The 19840-nt window shown below is 43.1% G+C and overlaps 2 protein-coding genes across 5 annotated transcripts in view; one reads left to right on the top strand and one right to left on the bottom strand.

The window, feature by feature from the left end:
* On the top strand, positions 1–10958 carry MGST2 (microsomal glutathione S-transferase 2). Its single transcript, XM_072928965.1, is given in 6 exon segments — positions 1–27; positions 29–65; positions 5991–6089; positions 6974–7105; positions 8773–8842; positions 10814–10958. Coding segments are annotated over 6 exon segments (510 nt in total).
* A 3261-nt stretch (positions 10959–14219) lies between these two features.
* The window catches only part of MAML3 (mastermind like transcriptional coactivator 3), a 243445-nt gene continuing 237824 nt past the window's right edge, over positions 14220–19840 (bottom strand). For all 4 annotated transcript variants that reach the window (XM_030271922.4, XM_030271921.4, XM_072928755.1 and 1 more), the window contains exon 5: positions 14220–18246. In XM_030271922.4, the coding sequence (XP_030127782.4) occupies positions 17255–18246 (992 nt within the window). In that variant the 3' untranslated portion in view covers positions 14220–17254. The remainder of the gene's footprint in view (positions 18247–19840) is intronic.

Below are 19840 nucleotides of genomic sequence, written 5' to 3'. Positions count from 1 at the left end.
ATGGCTGGTGATTCAGTTTTGCTCGCAGCTGGCAGCCATCTCTCTTCTTTCTGCCTTCCAGCAATGTAAGAAAGAGCTGTGGGCTGCATGGCTGGGGTTTAGGGAGGTTTCCACTGGTTCTGAAGTATGGGAATTATTTTATGATAAATTGGTTGCTCTGCAACTTTAATTTCTGAGAAGTCCTAAAATTTTTCTCACCAGAGCATAGTTTACTCTCTCTGCAGTCTGAGAGGGAGTTGCCTCAGTGGGACAGATTACTTTTCCCTCTCAGATAATTTAATTTGTTTTCAATTCTTTTTTGTTTGTTGACTTCTTGGAACAATACTATTATCAGAGCTTCTAACTAGCTGTAAAGGTACCCCAAAGCCATGTTGTGTCTTGATTTGACTCTTATTTAGGCACCTACGCAACTGAAAACCTCAAAAATGACAGTAAATCTGTGAAATCAAATACACCAGTACTGGACTGAAAGTGCTGTAAAAAAATGTTTCCAGTAACAAAGTCAAGTACTCAGTATCGGAAATGAATTAAGAAAACAAATCATTACATCAGGCAACAAAAGTATCAGATATTACATCCTATGTTCTCATCATTACATTTCTTTAAGAGGTAAATTCATTTATTTTATGCTCTGCTGCTATGCCTCTGTGAATCAAGGAATAGGCTGCAAAGGGAAGTAGTGGGATCACCATCCCAGGAAGTGTTCAAAAGGCATGTGGATGTGGCTCTTGGGAATATGGCTTAGTGATGATCATGGCAGTGCTGGTTAAGGGCTGTGCTCAAGGATCTTGGAGGTCTTTTCCTACCTTAATGGTTCTATTCTATTATTAGAAGGGGGAAGTCTGAGAAGCTCTTTTTCTGTGCATAATCTAAAACTACAGTATCATTTTTAATGCTTGACATTATTTTCTTTGAAACATGTTGACTCATATAGTCGTTTTTACACCAGGGAACAAGACATACTTTGAAGGCATTTGTACTGTACTAGCATGAGATTTAGAGCAAGTTAAAAATAATTACTTTGCCTTTTTTCTGGAATACCACTGCCACCTTATCTAGCAACCCATTGATGTGGCTTGATTATTTATTTGTTCTCAAAGCCTCAGCTACTGAAACAACATTTGCACCCAGCAGAAAGAAAAAGTTTGAGAATGTGATCCTTCCAGTTAAAAAACCCCAAAACAACACAACAGAAGACAAATAAAAAGCACTGAAAATTTACATCCTCTTTTTCTGTCATCAGATAATCTCCAATATACCCCGTGATCTTGATGTTTCTATCTGGTGGTAATGCTTATCATCAGCTTCTGAGAAAGTTCAGCTTGTCTGCCTTGATTTTTAACCTGAAAGTGTGAAGGGTTAAAAACAACCAACCAAAACCACAGACATTATTTTAGAAGTATCTTGAAAACTCAAGGGGTTCTACAGATACTGACACTGTGAGGGGAGGTGATTAATATGTTCTTCCTTACGATGGATAACTTGTATTAGTTAATCTTAGTTAAAAATCACAGAAAGGATTATATCACCTGGAGTTGCATTTACACTGGCAATCTGACTTCAAGCCCAAAGAGAAACTTCTGGAAGAATCAGACCAGCCGACCTGATTTAAACTACTACAACTTTCCATCATGGTAACCCAACACAGATCAGTTCATAGATTAGACCGGAGTTTGGATGAATGTTGTGAAACCAGAACTGCAAGTAGGTGTTATAACCACTTCATGTAAAGGGAGCAACCCAACCTGTGACCTTTTCCTGGGAACTAAATGCAACAGGCAGAGCACTCAATGCTCTCTTTGCTCTTCTGTTTATTCTTCTGAGCCTCCAGTCCTAGCTTAGAAAGGTGCTAATGGGCAATACCACCTCCCTGGAGCAGTGATGGAAGTCAGGCTTTACTTAGCAGCCATTGCAAGTACAAGATGAAGTGTCTCAGAACCAGGAATTATTCAAGGAATCAGGTCAGTTGAAGATTAAGTTGTGCAAGAAATTCTCCAGGGTAGAAAGAAGGAACTGAAACAATGCAGGAACTGGTTTCCAGTAATGAATGTAGTTTTAAACTGTTGAGATTTGCTTGAGAGGTTAGTGTTTTATAGACTGATGGAAAAACAAGAGAACCCCTTGAAAGAGCAGAATTAATCCCAGTCATTGATACAGGAAAGAGCAGGGACACAGGAGTCCCACTACTCATCTAATCTGAAGGATGTCTTTGAACTAGCCACCTTAAAATGATTTTTTAGTAATTCCAGGACCTAGGAAGACATTATTAAAAAGTAATTGCTTTGGTTGAATTGATTGGTTTATTACAGGTTGTTAGGCCAGACCATGCAAATTAATATGCAGTATCATACACTGTGATACAGGCAGCAGCTTTTCTACAGGCTTTTTAAACATATAAAATGTGTGAGAGTAATGTTCTTTGAAAGCCTCCTTTGTCCCATGTTTTCAGAGTAAAGGTATTGGCTCAGTAACCAAAAATGCCACCTGAAGATGAAAGCAAGAAAAAGCATACAAAGGCAAGTCAAGCATGCTTTGTAACTACCTCAGTCATATTTAATTTAGCCTGTTAGAATTGAACAACTTGATAAAAGGGGAAGAAAAGCTATGTAAACCTTTATTTACTCCTGCTGCACTGCTTTCTTGTTAAACCATCAGGACAAAATGTAAATTTGGAGTTACACTGCTACTTCCCATTCACCGGGGGAACTAAAAGGCAAGTCCTATGCAGGTAAAAAAACCCATGGTGATTATTCCTCTCCTGAGCAGTTTTCATTGAACCTGGTTGGTGTCTGTCTTGTTCTGCTCACCAGGCTCACCTGTGGATGACCATGTGGATAACCAGAGACATAAACATGTCCCTCAAACCAGAGCCTTGCTGCTGGAGCAGTAGCCAGGGCAAATGGCATTACAGCTGAGGCCTTGGTGATTTGCTTTGGTTAATTGTGCTGAACAAACAAACATGATTTGGCCCTACAGTGTCTTAATCTTCTTATTTCCCTCAATTAGTTTATTTTGTCCAGTATCCATACAATGCTTTTTTAAAAATAAAACTGCTTTGGATGCAGTAAGCTGCCTTGGCTTGCCTTAGTTCCTCAGTAGAAAAACTTGGTCCCAGACTGTATGTATGACTTGAATGTCTCTGTGCTGTCAGAAAATGAGGATCACATTGCTGGCTAAAGGTGCCATTGCACAAAATATTACAGCTCACCTACCACTTTGACCGATCCAAACCTGTGGGAGAGCAGGAGGTCTTTCTGGATACAACTACAAAGGGTCCTGTATATGGGTCTTACAGATTGATAGCTGAGCTGCCCTGATTGTTCTATGGAGAGAAAGGTTAAGAGGTCACTTGAACATTGCTCGTGATTATTTATATAGGGAGAAGACAGATGGGAAAATGCTTTGTTGAGTGTGTTGATTTGGCACAAACTCTTTTTTGTTAGCAGGGGAAGGCCACAGAAGTGGCTTCTGTGAGAAGCTGCTGGAAGCTTCCACCATGGCCAACAGAGCCAATGGCTCATAAGATGGACATGCTGCTGGCCCAGTCAGAGAGGTTGGTAACACCTCTGTGAGGACATATTTGGGAAGAAAATCAAAACATCACAAGTGCAGTTTTTTTCCAGTGGTGGCAAAGTGCCGTTGCTGGGGCCGTCCAAGCCTTGCCTGCCTGGCTGCCCCTTCCCAGCCGTGCCTGGGCACACGGGCAGGGCTGTGGCAGCTTTTCCTTCCCGGCACCGGGCGGGAGCAGAGGCGTTAAACAGCGCCGGCGCTGCCACGGCCGCCCCTGCCTGCGCCATGGCGGCAGCGGAAACGTGATCAGCAACTCCCCAACGTGGAACCTGGCTGAGATCAACCTCTCACTGCTTTGGGATCCTGCAGGAATCTTTGAATTGGTAGAACTTGTTGGCAGTGGTACCTACAAGCAGCAGTTTTTCTTCTAGTCAGAGAAGAGGAGGAAATGAGGACACCAGAGGGAAAACAACATGGTGGCACCAAGGACAATGGAAAAGCGGGGGGAGGTGCTCCAAGAGTTGGGGTCAAGATTCCTCTGTGAGTAGTGAGGACTATGGTGGAACAAACTGTCCCTCTGTAATGCATGAAGTCCATGGGGGATGCAGAGATCCATTCGCAGCCTGTGGGAAAAGTGCTCACACCAGAGCAGGTGGATGCCAGAGAAAGCTGTGACCCAGTGGGAGATCCGAATGGAGAGAGGGCCCCTGCTTCCAGAGACAGAGAGAGAGAGCCCTTGCTTCCAAACTAGAGCAGCCTGTCCTTGGAGGACTGCTTCGTGTAGACAGTTTTGGGAAGATTGTTTGCCTGTGGGGGGGACCCCTCAGCACAGGAGAGAAAAAAGTCCTCTCCCTGAGCAAATAGAAGATTTTGAGTGACAAACTGACCAAAGCCCCTATGCCTATCTCCCTGTGCTGTTGGTGGGAAGGGATGAGGGGCTGTGAGGAAAAAGTTTGTTAAAGGTTTATTTTACTTCTCATTATCTTTCTCTGACTCTGTTAGCAATAAATTTACTTTATACCTTTAAATTTGAAGCTTTTTTGCCCTTAGAGTGTTTTTCTCCCAGTCCTTATCTCAACTCATGAACCCTTTGTTAATTTATTTTTTCCCCCCTCCTTCACCCAAATATATCGTAAGAGGGTGAGAAAATGACTCTCGTTGGTGCCTGGCATTTGGCCAGTATCAAACCACGACACGGGGGTAAAGGGAAACAGGGTCACAAGCCACAAGGCTACGATATCAGAGATGCACAGGGCAGCACCACTATTATTTCTGGCTGTATTTTAGTGCCACTGATGTCTTAAGGGAATACAGAAGGTATTTCCCAGGCTCCCCCCTTATACAAGTGTTTGTAGTGGGCTCAGGTGGGTGCTTGGTTTCTGACGCATACAGCAAATTGCTACGTATTTCCTTTTGTCCCTGTGATAGCCTCTGTTCAGCTTTCAGAGGAAGAATTCTGCAATGAGGGCATCAGTAAAATGAGGTATTCACATACACGTGACATGTGTTCTTATAATGCTGGTCAGAAGTGTAGAGAGAGTGTGTGATTAGTTTAGGAGTTTTGGTAGGTGATTTGATATTTAGTCACTGTACAGTAAATAATCTCTTCTTTTCATGGCACTACCTCTGTTCTAAAAAGTGCTTTTTACAAGACAGGAAAGTACTATCAGCTCCAGACAGCAGAGGAAAAACAACACAGGCCTTCTGCTTGATAGATCTCAGAGGTCTCCAGCAGATCAGGTGGAGAGCAAGGAACATACTACAGCCTCCTCAATTGCAACTCTCTCTGCTCTTTCCAAAAGACTGAATTTTGAGAGTCCAAGACAGATGGAAAAATCAAGCACTATAAGTTATAGTTAAACAACTTAAAAAAGGCAACTATCAGATTTTTGTTTCCAGTGCTGCCCAGTACTTCCAAGCCTCATAGCTCTTAATGTCACTAAACAGAAATGACCATATACCAGTCAAAGCAGCAGGGCAGTGACCTCCACCAGTGCAGTTTGGTTACTGAGACACCACTGGGGCACTGCAGTGTGACTAGGTTGTACCAGGGCTTGTGGTTCTAGGACCCAGATGAGCACAAGGATATATAAGCCATAGCTAGTGCAGAAAATGCAAATGCAAATGCAAAAGAAAATGCAAATGCAAATGCAGATGCAAAAAAAAAAAAAAAAAAAAAAAAAAAATATATATATATATTTCTGAACTAACAATTTTCCCCCTTCCCCATGAATCACAGAAAATGCTGATTTGAAGGGATCCACAAGGATCAATCATCGCGTCCAACTCAAATGTCACTCTTGAAGATAAAATCTAAACTTCTGTAAGGAAAAACTAGTTTGTCTAATATTGGTCTTTCTCTGGAAAAAGCTGAAGAACAATGACCTTCATTAAAAAAATTAAATTAAAAAATTATGTGTTAGAGGTACAACTGAACCGAAGGAAATGTGTAACGTGTGAGCCCTTATTTTGGCTTGCAGGTCATTTTGCTTGGCTGGTGGGAAAATTAAGAATGAAGCACAAGATCATGTCCCTGGCTGTCACTGGAGTTCCAGAATTTGACAGAACATTTCATGCACACTAAATCTAGAGATCATTAAGATGGTGGCAGAGAACAATAATTCAATCCAGAAGAGAAGCAAAAACTTTATCTTAAAAAGTCAACTTTTCTTTGCATCTTTTACTAAAAAAACAACCAAGCAAGCAACCAACCAAAACAACCAGATGGCTTTTCAAACAGATCAGCTATTATTTTAATAATAATGGAGTAAGTTCAGCTAATTTCAAAGTTGCTGCTCAAATGCTGATTAACCAGGTACTCAGATTACCCAAAATTAAGTGGGGTCTGAGATCCAATGGATCGTAACCTAGGGAATTCAGGTATTCTGGATCTAGCAAGCTGTGCTGTCAGTTCTTAGGCTGTGGATAACACCACAGATGAAGATGAGCAAAGAAAACCTGTGTCTGCAGTGGATAATGGTGGAATATCCTATATAAGAAGACAATTTTCCTAAAGAGCTTCAGTTTTTAGAGGGCTTCTCTTTCAGCCTGGGGTCCGTGGTCCGGCCAACCCCAGCTGCTGGCTGGGCTGAATGCAGAAGAGGGGCTACTTTGGTCCAGTCATCATGATTAAGCATTTCTTATCTTAGGCAAGTGACCACCAGGGAGGCCTTGCAGGGCCTCTGGCTGCTACAGGCTTCAGTGATTAACTAATGACCCTGTGCAAAATTAGTTATATTTATTTCAAACAGTCTCATCTGCTGTAACTGTAGTTATAGTGGATAACAATAATGAGACATACTATGCATTAGACAACTTGTTAGATAACGTGATTCATTAGACACAGAGGTTTGCCTAATTCCTTATAAAGAAATTAGTTCAGAACCACTGAGGAAAGATACATGAACAATATATTGGTGCGAAAACTGATGTCCACAAATAAAGGTGTTATGGTCCTTGCCATAGGAAAATCTACAATTTTATGAAGTCTGTGGCTTCATAAAGGCAGCTGGCCTCAGCAGATTAATCCAAATTCCTCTGCCAGTCCCAGAAATGCTGACACACAAAACTTGCATACCAACAAGTGTGGAGATAAGTGATTAACATCACATCAATGAACTGGAATTCCTGCCTGTCTCTGCTGCACAGCCACTTGATTGAGGATTGTTTGTCCAATTTATTTCCATGTAGTTGGGATCCAGATCTTTGCCTAAGTTTAAATGCCAGGAAAATATTTTAAACAACTTGTATCAGAGATTTCAAAAATGAGAAATTTTAAGTGTACCTAATGCTGGCTTGACTGTACTCCCACTGGATATGACAGCATTAACCTTAGTGTCAATGAAACAAGGCCAAAGATGACTCTTCTTGAAAATCCCACCCATAGTTCTTTTCCTTTCCAGACTAACATTCATTCAAATTTGTTCTGCAGACAGAATTCCTTGCTGGCCTCTGGACTGCAGGATGTTTTTCAATCAAGGTAAATACTTTCTGCTTTTATCTTGGACTGACAAGTTTTACATAACTTTTTAAAATGTTGGGATTATCAGGAAGTAATTGACTGTTGGCATCTTTTCCCCTGCTTGTAATTAACACAGCTTTCCTAGAAAAACGCCCAGTGACACTGAAATCCCCATGGCACTTCATAGGGATGAAGAGCTTTTCCTTCTATCTCCAAACCAAGGAATTCTCATGGAGTAGAACTTGTGGCAGTTATTATTAACCCTTTCCCAGCTAATGTTTTAGAAGCATGAAATCTGTGGGCTGCGGAAAGGATAACCAGCCCATGTCCATCATTCCACTCCTTCCTAAACAACTTCTCCATTTTTTATCTGCTCCAAACCAGTAATTTTTTTTGTTTGGAGCTTTCTTCCAGTCCCATCTCCACTGTAAATCCAAAGAAGCACCACTTAAGTCAACAACTTGGATATGAAATAATACAAGTGCTCATAGAGAGACACTTGAATCAGGGAAGATCACAGTTGCTAGCCAGCAACACAGGTGCTGTCACATGTAAGAAATGAAGGATCATGATAACTTTCCCTTGAAGTAATGTTTCAGCTATGTCCCACAGGTATGTTTACAGGAGTTAATCCAGCACACAGTGAAAGCTGTCCTCTGTAATACACACACAGAGTTTAAAACCACAAAATCAACAAGCAGTGCTTAGTCCTGGATAATACAACTGACCTCCATACCCTGCTATCAATCAAGTGGAGGTGACTTTATACTCTTCCCTCAGGGAGGTCAGAAAGCTAACTTCACTACAGCTTCCTCCCATGTCCTTGGATAAAAGCTGCTATATAAATGCAAAGCAGGTTATTAACAACATAAACAGGATTCTCTTCCCAAAACAAACACTCCCCTGTAGCACAAACTGCCATAATAATACAAAATGACAGAGCCGGGTCAAGCCACAGTGCTCCAACCCCCTATCCTGTTTCTGGGATAATACCAAACTGGGGAGGATTAGGATTCCTGTCAGTTCCTGAGATGTCCATTTGAAGGAACAGCAGCTTTTGGATATTTTTGGGCAGTCCTACATCCGCCCCTATCTGTAAAACCATATGAAGAGCCTCTTGCAGTGACTGTGTAAGAATACATGTATCTCTTTTGAATGATTCTTTCCCAAGATGACTTCCCAAGTCATGGGTAGCTGTAAAAATTCCCAAAGCAGTATAACTAGAGTGGTTAACTGTCTGCAATCCTAATTTTTTAGTTTTCTGGCTTTTCCCCCCACCATATTAATATTTTCTTTCTTAGAGAAAGGTATGTTGTACATGTTTGCCTGCTACAAGTACTTCCATGGTTATGTGCAGCCCGTGGAAGGAAGGTGAGAAGTTACCAATTGGATGCAGTTTAACAGCTCCAGGCTGTGGTCTGAAGCTGGGCTGAGAGCCAAGGATTGGCAGTCAAAACTGATTATAATTTAATACAACATGTGTAAAGTGTCGGCAATGGGTCAGGAAAGCCTCAGGGAAGAGGGCTGGGTGCTACAGAAGCCTAGGTTAGGATGGGCATGTGCTGCAGGCCAGAAGAGAGAAGAGTTTTGATGCTCACCTTGTGGGCAAATGCTTGCGCTGGGCGTAATTTACAATGATGTTCATAGAGATCTGGAAACAGAAGCACAGCTTTACATATCAGGATTGCTTTAGGATGGGAAGCTGCTCATTCAAGGCTTGAACCATGCCTGCCTGTCTGCTAGCTGCATTTTCACTCTGTTTGTCACGTTAAGACCTTTTCTCTAGCCACACAAGTTGCACTAAAGGAAGCAAACAAAAGTGGCTTTGTAGGCTGATGAAGCTTCACCAAGCAGGTAAGAGAAGAGGGTTCCAGATAAGCATGCATTAATGAATGTTGAGTGCACAGCATCTCCTGATATGAATTCTGCTTCAACAAATATTGGCAGTATGCCCTCCACTATAAACACTGAAATACATGGTTTGTTCCATTTCACTGAAGGCACTGCACTGTCTTCTCTGTCCTGATCTAAGGCGCTCTTCCACCGTCTGTCATCAGTCATAAGAAGAAAACAGTGCAATACATGCTTATCATAAGATTAAAAGACTTGCAATGTATTCTAGAGAAAGATACAAAACAATCAGACTGTTTTGTAGTGACTAATCCTGCAGCAGCAGCAGAAAGACTGTCCTATAGGGCTGTTTTCCATGGCTTGTGTACTGATGTTCCCATTTTCCTTCACTACAGCTCCACCAATCCTTTATGTTCTTTGGAAGAGCTGCTGCTGGGGAGGAGGAGGAAGCTTTTTTCCAGAGCAAATATGTGGAGATATTTTCGTATCTCCAAGTAAGAGATGCAATAATTCAAACAGTGCAATGAACACCAGCTAGAAGACTTGCAACTCCTAAGGAAGTTAGGGAGCAGAAACACGTAAATAAAAAAACAAGCAGAGAAGAATGGACTATTCTTTAATCAACAAATTAAAAATTCCTTTGTTCAAGAAATCTTTGCCATGCTTTACTTCAGTACTCTTAAAATAGTTTCAGCCTTTCAAGGAAATTATACAAGAATAGCTGGCTTCATTATTAGACTTTGGTGAAACTGATTTTAAATCAGAGGTTGTTAAAAGCCAGCCTGGCAGCCCTGGGAAATGATCTTGCTCCAAGGCCTGCTAGTTATAAACATGGTATGCATCCTCAAAGAAGGGTTAAGCTAAAGACTCTTTTCATGCTCTCCTGAAACTGAGAAAATACTTCACCATTTTCATCTAGACATGGCATGCCTAGAAGGGCTACTTATATCAAGTCTTTAGGCACCTAAACCTTAGGTGAGATTCTCAGGCACTTCCTTTCTGGTCCAGAAATCCTTCTCCAAGCCATAGTGATCACCAGTAGCAGATCTCCCAGCTCAGCAGAGTGTACCTGCCCAATAGATGTGGATGTAAGAGATATGCATATCTCTCCCTCAGTTCCTTAAGGCTTCTTTCTCACACTCAAACACCTGGAGTTGCAATTAGGTGCTCAAGATTTTCTATGGTTTTACCAACAAGTCTTTCTGTCACAGGATGAGGTAGCCTCATCCTGGAGCCAGTTCTTAACTTCCACATGAAAATTCAGAAACACTGGGGAAAGTTTTCCCTTACAGAGAGTATTAGGAATCTCTTGTCTCTTGAAATAGTCATGTACAGTAATGGTTTATTACTAAAACCCCCCAAGGCAGTGTTCCAGCCAGGGTCCTTTCTGATTCCACAGACTTCAACTGTTTTGGACCAGCAATTTCACTATAACATAACATACCATGGACAGCTCGTAACAGCTCATAACGTTCTGAATTTTTCTTTGAGGTTAACAGGGTTTTATTTGAGTGTGATAATTCTGATTTGCTTGATAATCCTGGGCACAGCTGGTGCAGCTGGGATTGTCAACATCTTTCTGGATGAATACCTGGACTGGAGAAAGTCCATAAATTGCTTTGAAGGTGCTTTTTAAAAAAAAAAAATAATATGACTGAACCCCCAAAAGATGATAAGCTACATGTGAATAAAACATCAGAGCTCTTTTCTAACAGCCCATTGCAATGTAAAATGCATGTTTTTTCCTGAGCTGTTTACACTTGCTCCTTTCCCTACACTCTTGGGAAAGTTAGTAAGACAGTATGTCATGTCACATCTACATTTGCAATTAAATGTCCTCTTTCCCCGTATACTACTGCAACCCCACAAATACCATAAAACTAAACCCATTAATTTACTACGCAATTTAGTTGCAACTGGCACTGCAAGCATCAGCCCATCTTACCCATTGTCCTTCAGTTTTGCCAATGCTTCTGTATCTTCCTGCACTGCTCTTAATTTCCCCCAGCTCTGCCTTCTGCTTTGTGCAAATGTAAAGACACTTCCATGCAATATGCTGCTGCAAGACCCCCATTTTCCAAGTATATCCAATCCCACTGCTGTATAAGCATATATGGAAACACTGCTTCAGAAAAATGTTTAAAGCTTCACTTGGCCCTAAGTGTCTACAAAGGACTTTTGGATTTTATAATTTGGAATGTGCTTACAGCTCAACACATGCTCAAACATTCTTGTGGAAGTGGGGCCCTCCATGGGCCTGTCCCAGTCTTTACAGGAAACCTCCTGAAGACAAGCTGTGCCCAAAACACGACACTTGCAAAGGGGAGAGCCAGCACAGACAAAAAGAACACACAGATGCTGGTGTTACAATTGGATGCTCTGCATTGTTTCCCACCAAGGCACAGATGGCTGGGGTGTGAGAAAGACTAGACAAACATTGCTGGATTCCCAGGGAATGACCACAGCCCTGGGAATCATAAAGTCCCAGTGAAAAGTAAACTGACTTTAAAAGCAGTTTTCTGCCAAAAGAAGGGAAAACTCATGGCTTACCACTGTGAGCTCAAAGTATGCCAGTGACCAATTTAAACTATCTAGAAAAACAGAGATTCAAGGCCACGCCTGTTTTGACAGCTCCTGGTAATTCAAATTATTTAGGCAATGCTGAATATAGTAATGAGAGAGCCAGCATGAAGAAATTTACCTTGTCATGCCTCTGTAGACATGATTTGGCCAAAAATGATGCACATTTATAGTGGTGTTCAGTCAAATCTATATAATGAACATGTTTATTGCCTCTCCATAGCGTAGTGAGGTTGATAACCAGACAAGATAATTGCGACATGGATTAGATTCACAATAACCCTTCATATTAAAAAGGTGGACACGTATTGACACATGGCAGTGGGGCTGGAATGAGATACACTTTAAGGTTCCTTCTAACCAAAGTCATCCTGTGATTTTATTAAGCTAGCTCATGATAAAAAGACACAAGCTAGTGCCTGCAGGTAGCAAAGGCTGAAATGGTATTGAAAACCATAAAATGAAACACGTACAAAGATGCAAGACTTGAGTCCAACAATGCTTGTTGAGGGGAAAAGGACGGATCATGTTGGTGAGCAGGCTGGAGCTGACACAGCTGCAAAAGGCTGGCTCTCCATCACCTACCTTCATGGAGAAAGTACATCAGGGCCAGATTTAACAACCACAGAAATCATCAGAAATGCTTCTACTCATTTTCCTTCCACGGGCTGAAATATGGAAAATCCACCTACCTACCTGCCAGTGATGTCTTCAGCCAGTCACAGTGTTGGAGGTTAGGATTTATCCTTTTATTTTTTTCTTTGTTTCAGGGAATTTTCTCACATTTGTTACCTTAGAGATTGTAATGATACTTAAGAGACAAAAGATGTGGCTGGGAGGAGGAGGGAGAAAGGTGCAGTTTGCTACTGTGGTTGTGGTGCCAGGCTGCTTCTGCAGGAAGATTTCGCTGCCACCATGGAGTTCTGTCCTTCACTGCTTCTCATCACCATGGAGGAGCCTTTGCACAGAACAGCAGCCACTGAACTGGGATCTTTCCAACACCCAACCTCACTGGGAAGGCCCCTCACCATCTGCTTGGGTGCCTCCGGGGAAGGCAGCGCAGAGAGGCTGCGGTGGGTTTGTGCTGCTGCTGTGCCGCCGCCACGGGGCTGCTTCTCTGCTTTCTTTTATATATATGCATATACATATATGTGTGTGTGTGTGTGTGTGTGTATGTACACATATGTATGTATATTCTATAAGGAAGTGTTATTCCTTTTCCCATATCTTTCCCTGAAAGTCCCATAATTTCAAAGTAATAATAATTTGGAGGGTAGGAGATCATAGTTTCCATTCCAAGGGAGGTTTCCGCCTTCCTTGCAGACACCTTTCTTTCAAACCTAGACCCAGAGGCAGCAAGAAACACTGCTGCCAGAACCAAAATCAAGACAAAGGTCCAGACTATTCAACAGACTTGAAATACAGACTATCGGAGGTCCAAAGGCCATCTGCTGATTCAAATAGGTCTTTCCTTGCCTCTGAAATTATTCCAGGCTTACCTGTTGTAGTGCTTTGATGTGTTACCTTCTCTTCACATCGCTTCTCTTCACCTCCTCTGCCCTCCTCTCTCCTCCCCCATGTATAGACAGGCCATACATGTTCAACAGATCTATGTGCAAGATCCTGAAGGCTTCAGACAACACAGTTCTCACACTGTTGTAGCAGTAGGTGATAGGGAATTACTCTAAGCATGTGTCTTTATCTTTCTCCAGTTTTCCTGTTTTCTCCAACTTCTATGTACGCATTTCCCTCCTTACCCCCCTACCTTGTCTCCATCTTATCTCCTCCCCTGGAAGCATCTCCCCACTCCTTATTTTTGCTCCCAGCACAGGATAAACACAAAAGGTTGGATCTGCCACCTCTAACAGGCCCAATCAAGGACCAGCTTCCCTGTAGCATCTGCCTGAGCACAGGCCTCTCCTCAGAGCACAGGGAGCTTTGGTAGCCCACCTCGCTGGAGAAAGGGGCACTATGGCAGAAGGTGGTGAAGCACGTCCCATCAAGCAGCTCATTACAGCCTGGACTCTGCTGCACAGAGACAGCTGCTGGGGCTGCCTGGGATGCTGGGATTCACTGGCTGCTGGGATTCACTGGCTGCTGAACCTGCTGGAGCAAGTGGGGCATCCTGGCATGGGCCATACTCCGTCTGTTACTGCTGAGGTCTAACACTTTTAACTCCACCAGGTGCTTTGATGCTGCCATACAGAAAATCCAGGGCTGATTCAGGCCTGCCTGCAGGCAGCTTCCCTCCCCTCCATGGAAGATTGCTCACTGAGGCGCAAGAATGGGGCAAGACATGATCCATATACACCAGGTATATGACTCATATAACCATCTTTTATTTGTTTGGTTGGTTTTTTGTTTTGTTTTGTTTGTTCTTGTTTTGTTTCTTTTTCTTTAAAAGCAACATCAGGTATTTTTCTACGTTTTCAGACTCTGTACAGGTCTTAAAAGGAAATAAGCAATGCTTAATGTACAAAGTAAAACCAGAAAACTAGAAAAATCTGAATAAAATGGAGCAAGTTGCTGTCGGGGATACAGTACAAATTAGTAATTAGATGTCATCTGAAGTGCAATACCACTGCAGTAAGGATGAGTCAAGGAAAGAAATAAAAATACTCTATTTTAAACAAACGGTATATATATATATATATTTATATATATATTTATATGTATATATTTTACAGATAGTAGACCCAGTGATATCTGTAGAATTGTAAAAACATATTTACAAATGACTTTTTTAAAAACATTACATATACATCAGCACCATAGTAAGAAAGAAAAAAAAAACCCAATAAACCCAAATCTAATAAAATCTGTTCTCTAGTACTTGATCCCAGCATGGAGTATTTGGAGGAAGCTTTACAAAGATAACAGAGACTCATCTTGACCACCATTTATCATCAAGGCCTGTGTTTCCCCGATGCACACTGGTTTGCATTGGCTGCTGTGTGGTGGATGTGTGTTTCTAAATTCCCCTTTCCCATCTCTGTGCTGAGAGGTGAGCCCTGATCGCTCTCACCCGAGGCGTGGGTGCTGTGCTGTCCCCAGCACCGTCCCCTGCCCAGCAGGGTGGCTGCCCCCACCCTGTCACAGCTCTGTCACATGTGTGTGCCCCATGCTCACGCTGACACACATGGAGCCACAGCACCCTGGTCCCTTCAGGGTGCTTCTCCCAGTGTTTGCCTATCCCTTCCATTCTGACCAAGAGATGCTGACCCACAGGATGAACCAAAAATTTTAGCTGGTCCTCCCTTTCACTGAATTAGGGTCCAACTTGGCTCCTACTCATTCTCATCATCCTCAGCAGGAGCTGGAATTGGCCCTTGTGCTGTATTTTAAAAAGGGGTCAGCTAAAAGAGATGCAATTAAAGCCATTTTAAAAAATGTAGCAGTCAGGGCAGGTTGGATTGATGGCTCACCTTTAGCACATTAAAAATGCAGCTTGTCCTGCTGCATTGCAGCATTTAGAACAGGTAATCCCCCCCACTAAGCAAGCTCAGCAAGGGAAATTGCCCAAAAGGGAGCCTCAATGGTGCACTGAGATGGTTACAAACTCATTTGCTTTCCCTCTTTAATGTGATGCATGTCTGTGCTCCACGGGGAAAGGCGGGACATGAAACTGCCAAGTGCCAAGGCCCTCAGCCTCCATGGAATCCGGGGGCTCAGCACTTGGCATGGCTGGGCCCAAGGAGAACTGCACAAAAGGAGGTGATCAGGAGCTAGGGAATTGGGACTGGCACTAGAACACTGCTGCAGAGCACGACTTGTGGCTCTCAGAGGCCAGTGCTAGGTCAGAGGGTGCTAAAGCTCTGGACTGTGGGTCATGTTAACATTTTTTATATGCACAGCTATATAAACTGACAAGCAGCTCTCAGATGAAAACACTGATAAGAGGTAATAGGTTCCAGAAAACAGCCCCCAACTGCAGTTTGGGAACCCTGCTGTATACACTCAGAATGCCTGGTGCCTTCAGTGTTGTGTGAGATCTGTCACAGCTTCATCACAGGGCTGCTCAGCACTGGTCCAAACAGTGGAGATAGTGACACATCCCTATTATCTAAAACCTTATTTGGGCAGATTCCATGTTTGTAATATCAATTATTTTATCCACTTATGAATGTTCTTTACGGTAGTCCTTCACTGACTCCTGTTCTTCAAATACTGCAGTGAATTTTATTCCAGCAAAGCAGAGAGATTAGACCAAACATCTGTTTAAAACTGAACATATCACATCGAAAGCCCAGACATCCTGGGTAATACAACATAGCAAACCTGGGCTTTTCAAGATGGGAGGAGAAAGTCTTCCCTGTGCCAAACACTCACTGTATGTTTTCTCATGCCTGTTTTCTCCTCCTTTGCCTGGCCCTTTGTGCCTTGCCTGAAAAACAAAGTTCAGCCAGCTCAGCTTGCTTTACACTGAAGGAACAGGAGGGGAAGGGAGCGAACTGAGAACACCCTGGGGAGGAAGGAGAGGGAGGGACCAGCTGAGGAGCTCTGCTAATGTCTCTTGGTACCTCTCAGCCCTTCAACACCCCATGCAGCTGGGCCATGCCAAGTGCTCTGACTTGCAAAGCACTATTTCAAGTCTCAAGGGAACTAAGCAGTTCATTAAGTTAACCCATCACTAGGCTGCCTCCAGCAGCAGTCACATAATCAATCTGCCTTCACAACACTGCCAAATTTATGTTCTTCTGCACTTGTAGTTGGGGTTTATCACTCTGCAGTGAAAACAGTAACCTCTCTTTGATTGTTTAAGTTTGTCATGTGAGTGTTGTGCATTCCCTTAGGACAGCCCCATTGGTCTGGCTATGGCTCTCCGAGACCTGCTTGCCCCTGGATGTCGGGTTAAGCCCGCTTCTGACCAGGGCCTGTGCAATCGCCCCTGAATATCTGTAAGCTTTGCTCCCAGCTCTTCCATCTGCTTCCCTGGAAGCTGCAATGTGCACAGTCATATGAGGTGGGAGATGCAGAAACCACCCCTCACCACTGTGCAATGAAGCCTTGTTTTAAGTGGGGGGAGAATGAATCTTTCCAGCCAGACGCATCAGCTGGCTTTTCCAGTTTCTCCATTCTGCCTCACACACACACACTGAGTGGGCGCTGCCACGCAACAGAGATTGCTTGGTGACAATTTTGGGATGCTGATGTTTTCATCGTCCCCTGAATCTTCCAAAGTTGGCTACAGATCAGCTTGGTTTGCACAATTGAAAACAAAAGAAAACAAAATAACCCCAAACCAACACAAACAAAAACCAACAATCCAGGGATGAGGAAAACATCTGACTCCCTCTTTGCTTGTTCAAATGTAACAAAACGTAACCAAAGCTCCAGACTATACAATCCCATTCACTGGGGGTTTCCAAACAACTCATCAAGTTCTTGAATCCACTCATCCCCTGGTCCGCTCTTAATAATGGAGTCCACAAGGTCTGTGCCCTCTGCTAAACTGGAGAATGACCCCCCTGCTCCTCCATTACTGTAGTTGTAAGATATGTCCTGAGTGGGATTCCTCTCATAGGCCTGACCTTGGCTGCTCTGAGCAAAGGTACCAGCTGGCATTTGCTGCGTTGGGGGCTGATTGAAGCCTGACATGGCAGGGACCCCTTGGCTTATTCCTGGCATCACCATCGGTCTGGCCTGGCTGGCTGCCTGTTGCCCAGGTAGTGGTTGCAGCAACTGTCTCCCCAGTGCTGGGTTCACGGCTCTCACTGTCCCGCTTGTGTCCACAACTGTCTGATTGAGCCCCTGTGGGAAGTGCTGCTTGGACAGCCGTGGCTGCCCAGATGGCATCGCGTATGTGGTGCCGTTGTTGAAGGGCCCCATTTCACCACTAGTCCTTCCAGGTATGCCTTGCAAGCCTCGCTGCTGCCAGTTTTGTGTTCCTTGAGGGACAGTCCCCATCAGGTTTTGAAGTCGTGGTGCTTGTGGCCTTGGCAACACCTGGCCCACAGGTCCTTTCATTTGCTGCTGATGCTGGGGAAGAGCAGAGTTTACCAGCATGTTCTGACCAAAATTGCCAACCATTCCCACTGCTTGTCCGGAGGCAGGCTGCCTTGTTCCCTGGCCTGTGCTTTGTGCCATGTTCATGCCACTTTGGTTTGGGTGCTGCAACATTTGGCTGATCCCTGTGCTCATGCTGTACATTCCTGGCTGGCTGGAAGAGGCGTTGCTGTAAGGAGTCATTCCCATATCCGACTGGCCCGCAGCGGTGAGCAGCGTGCTCGAGGTCTGGGAGGGACCCATGGCCATCATGCTCGCATTCTGGGCCATCATTCGGGATGTTCTCATGCTCTGGAGTGCTACCTGGTTTCTCAGAGCTACTATATCCTGGGGTGAACCTGCACCAAAAAGGGAGGAAAGTAAGAAAAAGCCCACGACCCTGTAAATCTTAATTAACACACTTTTCCCTAAGAGAGAATCTGTAAGAGCATCCTCAGCAGCACTTATCTTCTTCAGCTACACCTAATTCAGCTTCTAGCAAGCAAATAGAAAAACTTCCACTGGTCTTCATTAGCAGCAAAGCAGCTGAACTTCAGTTTGCCATTTGAAACTCTCCTTTAAATATCTCCATTGTCTTTGAAAAGGAAGCCTTGAAAATGGAAATGTCAGTCTCAGAAGGCAAATCAATTCTTTTAATAGCTCAGGAGGCATTAATGAATGGATTTTCTATAGCATTGCTACTGATTAATTCTATAGAAAGAAAAAAAAATCAAGTTTTTGTGGACATTTAAAGCAGGGAGAGTGTATTAGTGAATCAATACTATAAGCACATTTTACTTCACCTTAGACCAGTGATGGGAACCTAGAAAATTCTAGCCTTGTTAAATTGCACACTGTGACAGGTAACTTAACCAAGCTTGTATCTTACTTTCAGGGGTAGGGGGAGCTATTGATTTCTGGGAAGCCAATATGCTTCTATATTTGCTATCTTTAAATAAAGACATTTACCTGGAGCTCAGATTCTGCCATGGGTTCATTGTGGATTTGAGTCACTACCAAATGCAACAGTCAGATTTGAGTCACTAACTAAATAGTCAAATTCTTCAGATTTGAGTCACTGACTAAATACAACACGGCAGGTGAAGCTCAGAGTGTACAAGGCACACAGTTGCTCCAGGCTCAAATGCTATTAAATGTCAGGTGTAAATACAAAATCATTGCTTAAGAGTTCAGAACTGTACAACAGAATCTGAATGTTCTTAAGTCAGCCGCTATTTGTTGTCCCTCAGTGGCAGACAACATCCCTGAACATCCATGGGGAGCAGAGACACTGGTCCCTGTTATTGACGTTGGCTTGGTTTCCATGAGAAACAGGTGGATAAAGGAAGCAACATTTCTATACATGTAATTCTATTACAGAGGATGGCTACAACTCCATTTTCTGCAGCGCCACAAGCTTCTGGTGGGTGCTTTTAGCTCCAGCACACTGCTAAATGAAACATTTTGTAGCATGAAGTGAGACCACTGGAACAGGCCACATATAGTGGCGGCTTTTACTTTATTCATGCTATTAGACTGCTTTCTTAATGATTGGCACTGGGGTTCCCTTGATTTTTCTTAACTTAGATCAGCTCTTTTCATGATTAGAAAGTCTTTTTATGATGACTCCAGTAAGTGCTTAAGATACAGGTAATTTTAAAATCTTAATGCATCTTCAGCTATTTTTTAATTGAAAATGGCAGTTGAAAAGCTCCAAAGGAGTCACTAACAGCAAGTGGTTAACTTTTGTTAAAGTGGTAAGTGGTACTACTTTTGTTAACGACTGTACGTGGCAGAAGTGACAGGAGATCAGACAAGGAGTAGTTAAAAGAGAGATACAACAGATTTCAAGGTTTTAGGCCACCTTCTGGTCTCATTTACACATAACCTACTGCACTGGATTACATGACTGAAAAGGAAAAAGTGGTGAACTATTTAAATTAGTTCATTTAT

This window comes from Taeniopygia guttata, chromosome 4 (genome assembly GCF_048771995.1).
Source record: "Taeniopygia guttata chromosome 4, bTaeGut7.mat, whole genome shotgun sequence".
NCBI lineage: Eukaryota > Metazoa > Chordata > Aves > Passeriformes > Estrildidae > Taeniopygia > Taeniopygia guttata.
The sequence above is the reverse complement of the archived record's forward strand: the minus strand, read 5'-3'. Positions and strand labels throughout refer to the sequence as shown.